At 54.0% G+C, this 8,532-nt stretch overlaps 1 protein-coding gene across 5 annotated transcripts; it reads left to right on the forward strand.

Annotated features, from left to right (window-relative positions):
• The first annotated feature begins 6 nt into the window (after positions 1–6).
• HAGH (hydroxyacylglutathione hydrolase) lies at positions 7–8,436 on the forward strand. 5 transcript variants are annotated; one of them, XM_017734025.1, is made up of 10 exons: positions 7–48; positions 2,857–3,038; positions 3,455–3,519; positions 4,356–4,473; positions 5,475–5,583; positions 6,431–6,534; positions 6,949–7,050; positions 7,330–7,409; positions 7,814–7,935; positions 8,152–8,436. In XM_017734025.1, the coding sequence occupies exons 2-9, from the start codon at positions 2,934–2,936 to the stop codon at positions 7,911–7,913; spliced, it is 783 nt and encodes a 260-aa protein (XP_017589514.1). In that variant the 5' UTR covers positions 7–48; positions 2,857–2,933; the 3' UTR covers positions 7,914–7,935; positions 8,152–8,436. The 5 variants fall into 5 exon arrangements, with proteins under 5 accessions (XP_017589514.1, XP_017589513.1, XP_008631635.1 ...); XM_008633413.2 differs by lacking the exon at positions 8,152–8,436 and adding an exon at positions 1,509–1,536 and having other exon boundaries at positions 28–48; positions 7,814–8,130; XM_017734024.1 differs by lacking the exon at positions 8,152–8,436 and having other exon boundaries at positions 7,814–8,130.
• Positions 8,437–8,532: the final 96 nt, after the last annotated feature.

The following is an 8,532-nucleotide window of genomic DNA, read 5'->3' on the forward strand; positions in this document are numbered from 1 at the left end:
GGAGCCCATCGGGGAGGCCCTGCGGAGCTCCGGGGCTCCAAAGCGCCGGTCAGTGCTCAGGGAGGAGGAGGATGGGGGCCAGGGCTGGCGTCCAGACTTGGTTCGGCGGGTGACAGGTTGTTCTGGTGATGGAAACAAACCCTAGACTGTCCGAGCTTCGCGTTTGCATTTCGGGCCTAAATTCTCAAAGTCTATCCTAGACTTAGAGCCTGGGCTCTCTGGGAAGTCTCCCCAGATGGTTTTGCATCATTTGGGTTTTAAGACATGGCTGTAATGAGCGAGAATCCCTGGGGGTTATCTGCCAGACGCGGACACGCTGCTGCTGCAGTGTGGGAATGTCAAACCGAGGAAGTGGCAGCTCCCGAGTTCCCGGAATCACGGGGATCACGCTGCCCCTTCCACGCTGCCGGCAGGGCAGGCTGAAGGGGAGTGGGAGCTGCCCTGGCTTCGGACCACTTTCTTGGAGCCACAAACTCGCTGGGTATCCAAAAATTCCCTGCGTGCAAAGAGTGAACGTGGTTCTTGTGAGGCAGCAAAGGGGACGGGCGTGCAGTCATTTCTGAGTGACAGCCCTGCTTGAAACAGGAATTTCCGACTCTTTTATGTAATAAAAAGAGTAACCTCAAAAGTTCTGGAGGAAATGCACGAAGCAGCCCGCTTCCGACGGAACCTGCCTGCGGTCAGTCCCCAGCACGGACGCGTTTCCGTGAAGACATTAACACTTCCAGCTGCAAAGCCTTTCCTCTTGGTCGCTCCAGCTGTGCTAATGAACCATTCCAGGAAGCTCAGGTGGGTGATTCAGAGCCTACTGGCGGCTGCTCTCCCACTCCTCTGCTCCAGGCGTTCAGTCAGGAGGGACGTGGGACAAAGCTGAGCGAGAATGAAGTCACTGGGCATTAATTCTGGGGCAGAGCTGTGTGTGTGCCAGCGATCTGAGTTAGTGCTGGGCCGGGGCAGGGGCTGAGCATCACCCGGGGAGCTCCTTTGGGCTGGACAGGTCTCAGCAGTGCGTGAGAGCTCCCTGCTCTGCTCCTGGGCCGGCTGGGGAGGTGCAGCTGAGCTGCAGATGGCAACTCACAACGCGTGAGTTTCATTCTTGGTGGATGTTTTCTCATTCCTTTGTTGAAATTACATGTTGGAAAACATTTCCTTATGTGGCGCAGCTTGTTTGTTTGTTTGGTAAGAATTGTGAATTGCACAGGCAAAGAGACCGTGGGATCTGGGCCAAGGTTAGAGATGGTTCATAGGAAAGAAGCATTTTAAGTATGTGAATAATTCCTTTGAGTTGAAGTTAAGGTTGGGTTTTCTTTTGTTTGGTTGTATTTTTTTTCCTAGTTGGTGTCAGGCCTGCAAACAAGCACCCGGTGTAGATAACTCTTGTGGCTGACAGTATCCAAAAGTGCTGCCTCTTGGGGAGCAGTGGTTTTTTGGGCATTTTTTTTTTCCTATCAAAAAATAGTAAGGGCTTTTTTTGTGTTCTTTTTTTTTTTTTTTTTTTTTTTTGAAAGGAGTCTTCTCCAGAAGAACACTCTGCAGGTAGGGATGCTTCTCTCAATGCTGCACCATCAAATACCCAGTGTGTGCCTGTTCTGTTGTGCCTTGGGTTTCTTTTTTTTGAGCACTGTGTTTAATTTCTCTGATTTCCCTTCCTGCATAAGCAGGGATGGTGGAGGTAGAAGGGGAAGAAGCTCTGGGCAGGACAGTTGTGCCAGAGGGCCCTGACAATTCCCCGTGCCCAGGCTGGGCTGGCAGCAGGAGCAGCTCCGTGGCTCCAGGCAGAGCCTGATCTGGGCTTTGCAGCCCGAGGAGCTGCAGGTCTGTGGGGCTCCTGCAGAGCTGCTCTTATCAGGGGTGGGCAGGCTGAGCTGGTTGGGGACAGTGGGGTAAGGTGATTGCCAGCACGGGGACCCCTCCCTGTGGCACTGAGGGAGGTGAAGCAGGAAGGTCGGGAGCCTTCGGGAGAGTCAGTGGTGCAGAATAAAATGTGTCTGAGCTGGCGCAGGCATCTCTGGGGGTGTGCAAACACCTCACAGATGCTCAGACAACAATTCTTGAACTGCAGGGACTGGTGCCACTTTCTCTGCAAGTGTTAGAGCTCAAGTCTGAACTGCAGGGCCCCAGCAATGCAAGACTTCATTCTCTTTGCTTCCCTTCCTTTACACAGTAAAACCTCTTAGGGTTGGTTGTTTCTTTAAGACCTATGTACCTGTGCATCAAGCAGTGGGGCCCAGGTTATTTGCATCTGGAATTTGCTTCTTGGATCTGATTAAACATTGAACCAAAAGCAAACATGGAAGCACTGGTGTTGCATCAGGGCAGGCATGAGCCAGAGCCCTGTGTGTGCCTCTTACCTGGCCAGGTAGGGAGCCTTGCTCCCCTGCAGAGCCCGGCTTCTCTCCCTGTGCTGTGCAAGATGACATTTCCCCAGATAACAAATTGGATATTTCTGTTGGAGCAGTGTGTGTATTTCTGTATTTCTCCTTTTTTTTGCCCTTCTTCCTTTTTGTTTTTTGGCTGTAACATGCCCTTTGTGCTTTTTTTTGCAAAGTCACTGTCCCAGGCTGACCTTTGGCCAGCACCATTCTGTTTTCCTGCCCCTTGAAATCTCCTCTCTGTCCAAGTACAGAGTTTTCCCTGCATGGAAGGCAAAGTGTCCTGTCCTTCTCAGGGCAGCTGTGGAGCACCAGAGCCCTGAGGGGCACAAGGCTTTGTCCTGTGGTGGCCTTGCTCCTCTTGTCTGAAGGACACAGCAGCCCACAAGGTTGGACTGTCCTTCTGTGAGCTGGGGGCCCCACCATGCCCTGTCCCACTTGTCTCCCTTCCACGGCTGAGGTTTGGCTGTATTTGGGTGCCCAGGTCCAGCACAGCTGCGAGCTAAGTTCCTGCACACAGAGCACGAGCTGAGGGAGCCCAAGACAGTCACCCAGGTCGACATGAAGGTGGAAATCCTGCCAGCCCTCACTGACAACTACATGTACCTCCTCATCGACCAGGACACCAAGGAGGCTGCCATAGTTGACCCCGTGCAGCCCCAGAAGGTAACGCTGCCTTGGCTCTGGGATGTCCTTCCAGGCTGCTGCATCCAGGAGGGAATGAGCCACACTCTGACTCAGGAGTGGGGGAAGGGCAGGAAATACTGGCTGTACACAGGGACAGCCAGGACTCACTCCAGGGGTTACCGTGTCCCTCACTCACTCTGGGGGTTACTGACCTGGTTTGGGATTTTGGCCTTAATTTGATGTAGGGCAAAAAAGAGGAAATGGGACTTGGGCTTGGTCACGTCTGGCTGCATCAGAGACCTCGTGTCCTGCCCTGTAACTCCAGCCTGGACAGGGATGAGCTCCCTGCAGGACTGCTGGTGTGGCTCTCACACCTCATGTCCAGGTGACACTAGGGGGGGTGCCAGCTCATTCCATGGGAGGTGTAACTGTCCTTCTGTGCCCTCATCCTGCAGGTTTTGGATGCAGTCAAAAAGCACGGCGTGAAGCTGACCACTGTTCTGACCACCCATCACCACTGGTAACTGCCCTGTCCTGGATCCCTCACACAAACACAGCCAGGAGCTGTTGCTCTTCTGGATCAAGGTGATCTCTGAGCAGCAGCTGAGGTGTGAGAAGGATGAGAGCTCATTCCTTTGGCCTTGCTCTGACCCGATGCATTGTGTAGGCCATGAGCTCTGTGTCAGTGCCTTTCACCTTTAAAATCCTGATTTCTTCCAGGGAGCCAGTGCAGTAACTGGGTGTGGAGGCAGCTGTGGGGTGTGGGAGGGAGCACATTTGTGCTGAGGTGCCAGGACAGGCCCGTGAGGCGTCCTGCAGTCAGCACTTGCAGGAGGATCACCCCAGGTGCAAACCAGCTCTGCCAGGGGTGTGAAGTGAATGTTTGGCTGTAGCAGTGCTGAACCAGAATAACCTCTCCATGGGTCAGAGTGGAGCCACCTCTGTGGCTGGAGAGTGAAACAAACAGCCCTGAGCTGGACAAACCAGCAGCACAGCGAGTGCTGAGCTGTGGGGAGTCTGTGTGCCTGCTCCGTGGTGTTTTGTGGGATGCTGGATTGCACATTTGCCACTTACCCCATTCCTTCCCTGCCCCAGTTACTGGAGAGGTTACTGTGAGCCCCTAAGGGTGCTGTTTCCCAACTGGGGATGGACTGGATTGTTCCCCCCCCCCTCACTGCCCTGATTACTGGAGAAATGATCTCCGCTCGTGTTGAGTGGCCTACCCTTGGATACAAGGAGTGCTAGATCCTGGGAGAGGGGTGGATCAGAAATGATCACCTGGAGCTTACCACTGCACTATCAATGACCTTAAATTTGTGTTCATTCTTGCCCAAATCCCTTTTTTTCCCCTTCCAGGGACCATGCTGGAGGCAATGAGAAGCTGGTGAAGATGGAGCCGGGGCTGCGCGTGTACGGGGGGGACAGCAGGGTGGGGGCCCTGACACAGAGAGTGTCCCACCTGACAGCTCTCAAGGTAAAGGGAGGGACCTGCAGGACTCTGGGCATCCCCTCTTTGTGTCACAGCTGCACAGGTGTGTTCCCACCTGAGCTGGGCAGCTCTGGGACCTCTGAACACCCCTGGGATGTGGTGGATGGTTTAAATGCAGCTTTCCCCCTTTCCCAGGCCTTGAACTGTGGCCGCTCTGCCTTGTTTTGATCATTGTGGGAGGACAGCACTGAGGCACTTGGGACATGCTGGGTGTCCCTGTGCTGCTGGGCACCTGCCTTATCTGGGGGAGCAGAGCAGGTGTGTGACAGGACAGGGACTGTGTGACAGGACAGGGATTGTGCTCTGCCGGGAGCATGGTGAGCACTGAACAAATCCAAGTGTTCCTGTGGGAATGACGGCTGGAATATGGGGTGAGGAAAGCAGTGCCAGCTGCCTGTGTGGCTTTTTCCTGGCTGGAAGCAGCAGGCCTGGCTGGGAGCAGCCTGTTTGTTTACAGGAGAGCTGGCAGGTGACACAAAATGCTGTGGAAAGTGCAGGCAGGCGTGAATGGCACTGCTGGCCTCGGGTGCACCCTTGGAGGGGCAGCAGCAAAGGAGAGAGCACAGGGAAGGTGGGCAGATGAGGCTGTGTTTGATCCTTCCCTTTTCCTCAGTGTCATCCACTTCTCCCCTTCAGCTCCATTTTGGTTTGGAGCTTTTTTCATGCTTCATTAGCTTTGTTTAGGATTCTCTGTTGCTCTGGATCTCTTGGCTCTTGCTGCCAGCCAGGCTTTGAGTCCCTCTGCATGGAAATGAAAGGATCTGGCAGTTCCCTTTGTCAGGACACCTGCTTGGAGGAAACAGCTCCCTTCCCAGTCCCTGCCACAGACCTCCCTCCCTGGGCTCTCCCAGGAGCAGAGCTGGTGCTTCCTGGCCAGACTGGGGCAAATTTAGGACCATTAGAGCACTAAGAGTTGCAGTTCTTTTCTAACCATGCGATTGCCAGCAAACAGCAGCTTCAGCTTTAGTGTTCTGCCTTCTTCCCAGGTGGGATCTCTAAGTGTGAAATGCCTCAGTACGCCGTGTCACACCTCTGGACACATCTGTTATTATGTGACTAAGCCAAATAGCTCCGAGCCACCTGCAGTTTTTACAGGTGAGGAGTTGGGAGGTTCCCTTGCAAAAATAGAAACTCCCCCTCTGCCTGGGTACCTCTGGCTCTGGATGTGCGTCCGTCCCTTCCTGCCAGGGCAGCTGCTTAACATCCACACCTTGGCCCCCTTTCCAAGTAGGAATTGTAGGTGGAGCTGGGGAAACCCCTCTGGGTTTGTAAAGCAGGGCTGGACACCCTGCAGGCAACATCAGGAGCGAGCCCTGGATGAATCCTACATCCAGCATTTTTTTCCTGGAAAAAAGAGCTGTTGGTTTCCTGTCTCAGGCCAAACTGGCTGACCCCAAACCCTGTTGCTTTCCCATGTATCTGTGCTCACGTCTAACAGCAGAGAGAGGAGAGAACAGGGATGTAAGAGAGGGCTGGTGCTCCACTGCTGATGCCCAGGGTCTGGATCCTGGTTTGGGGAGTAGGATTCCCCTTCCCTGAGGCTGTGCCTCATCCCTGTGTTCTCCAGAGCTCACACCAGCTCCTCCATGGATGAGAAAGAGGCTTAAACAAGATTTTAGGGAACATTGGGGAGAAAACAGAGGCAACTCATCCTTGTTCAACTTCACAGCAAAGAAGAAGTGTTCCTTGTCCCCTCTAGGAGGGACAGGAGGGGACAGGGGCTGCCCACAGGTAGGGAGGTGCTGGCAGAGTGTGCCTGGCGAGGCTCTGGGGTTTCCTGCCTCACAAGCCACGTTTGCCACGAGTGTGTATGTGGCACCAAGTGGCACAGCCTGGCTGTCCCCGTGCTCCTGCTGCTGTGCAGAGGAAATGATGGCAGGACTGAGCCCTCAGCTGGGTGTGGGGGGTCTGGTGTGGGCCTGATGCCGTGTCACCCCTGCAGGTGACACCCTGTTCGTGGCTGGCTGTGGGAAGTTCTTCGAGGGCACCCCGGATGAGATGTACAAGGCACTGATCGAGATTTTGGGCAGCCTGGACCCCAAAACGGTACAAACCTCTCCTTTTGTGCGTGAGCCAGCCCAAACCACCACACCCATCAGAGAAAACGCTGCTGTTCAGAGAGACTCTCTCGTGTGTGCAAGGAATGAATGCTTACCCTGGGAGCTCTGGATAGCTGCAGTCCTCTGGGAAGGCAGTGCCTGCCCCAAATGTGTTTGTGCTTGTGGGGAAAGAGCAGGGGCTAGTCATTAAAGGCTGCTGAGGTGGGACATGGGGCTCTTTTATCTGTGAAACTGGCAGCTTGTCCTGCCTCCTGAGTGCTAGCACTTGTGCCTGTCTCCAGTGGCACCCTCCAGGAGGGTGTTGGGTTGACTGTGTTGTTCCTGCTGTGCTGATGGCACCTGGCACTCCCTGTTGGTGCCTTTGGGGTCCCCCGGTGTCACTGTCCCTTGCTCTTCCCAGAGAGTTTACTGTGGCCACGAGTACACCATCAACAATCTCAAGTTTGCTCGGCACGTGGAACCCAATAACACCAGTATCCAGGAAAAGCTGGCCTGGGCCAAGGTGAGCTGTTCATCCTTCCCCTGGACTTGACACTTTGCTGGACACAGAGCCTTGCTGGGGAGATGGAGGAGAGGAGAAAATGCTGGGGAGACATAGAGGGAGTTAAGAGCCAGGAGCTGCAGGATGCTGTGTTCCAGGGGACTGGGGTTTGGCTGTGCCCAGAGAAGGCAGTTTGTTCTCTGGGGGAGACATTCCCTGCTTGGAAACTCCCTGTTCTGTACAGGGCACTCCTTGTTCCCCAGAATTCCTGGTGGAGCAGCACTGTCTCCCTTGTTCCAGGCCCAGTATGACAGCGGAGAGCCCACCATCCCCTCCACCATTGCCGAGGAGTTCACCTACAACCCTTTCATGCGAGTGAGGTAGGGAGCACTGAGGGCTGGGGATGGCCCTGGCGGTGGGAGGGGGTGTGGGAAGGAGGTGGTGTCCAAGTGAGAATTGCTCTCCTGCCTCCCACATTCCTGTTTGGATGCCTCCAAGAACTCTCACTGGCTGTCCTAGCAGAAGGTTCCTGGATTTGAGGGTTGTGAGCATCATTCCCTGACTCAGCAGACAGAACAGGCTTTGTTGTGTCCTGTTCCTTCATCCAGCAGAAGATGCTGTTGGGGCACCAAAGTGCAATTTCCTCCTGCCCCTGAACCTTCAAACCAGGGCTCATGAGCTGTGCCAAAGCCCAGTCCTTGATCCTGAAGTGCAGCCTTGAAACCTGATCCTGGTGCCTCCACAGCTGGGATTTCATTCTGTCCCTGCTCTTCCCTCCTGGCAGGGAGAAGTCAGTCCAGGACCATGCTGGGGAGACCGACCCCATCCGGGCCATGGGGGCCATCAGGAAAGAGAAAGACAACTTCCGAGTGCCCAAGGACTGAGCACTGCCTGCATCACTTTAATGTCAGTTCAAGCATCAGTTAGACCATTCAGATGTTTTAGGAGTCAAATCTTCTGTTGTGGTTGAGACAAGTCTTATTTAGGTTTTTATTTTGTCTTAATTAAGGAAAAAAAAAAGCACTTTGCCCTTGCTGAGATGTTCTACAGCATATTTATATTATGATGAAGAATATTTATGCTCTTCTTGCTGTCTCTCAAGCTGTCCCGTGTCACCTGCAGATCATTGTGCACGTGTTGGTGTGAGACTCGAGGCTGGGCTGGGAAGGATCAAACCTGGAGGTTTAGGAAGAAGCTCCTGTTATTTTTGTGGGAACTTGATGTGGATGCAGAAGGTGGGACTGAGATGTCTTTGTTTAAAGCAGAGACCAAACGCAGGAGCTGAAGATTTCAATGTTTCTTCCATGCTGCTACTTCAACATTCTGAATGTTGCTTCTGGCTCTGCTAAAACCAGTCCCAGGGACAGACCTGCTGTGCCAGTGCTGGTTCAGGGTGTAATTTGGGAGCTCCACGGGGTGGTCTGGCTCATGGGGCCGTCCAGCTTCTCTCATCCCTGGCATGGGCCGCAGGGACCTCCCCAGGCTTTGCTCTGCTTTTTCCCT

Source organism: Corvus brachyrhynchos, unplaced genomic scaffold (assembly GCF_000691975.1).
Source record: "Corvus brachyrhynchos isolate BGI_N302 unplaced genomic scaffold, ASM69197v1 scaffold5, whole genome shotgun sequence".
Classification (NCBI taxonomy): Eukaryota; Metazoa; Chordata; class Aves; order Passeriformes; family Corvidae; genus Corvus; species Corvus brachyrhynchos.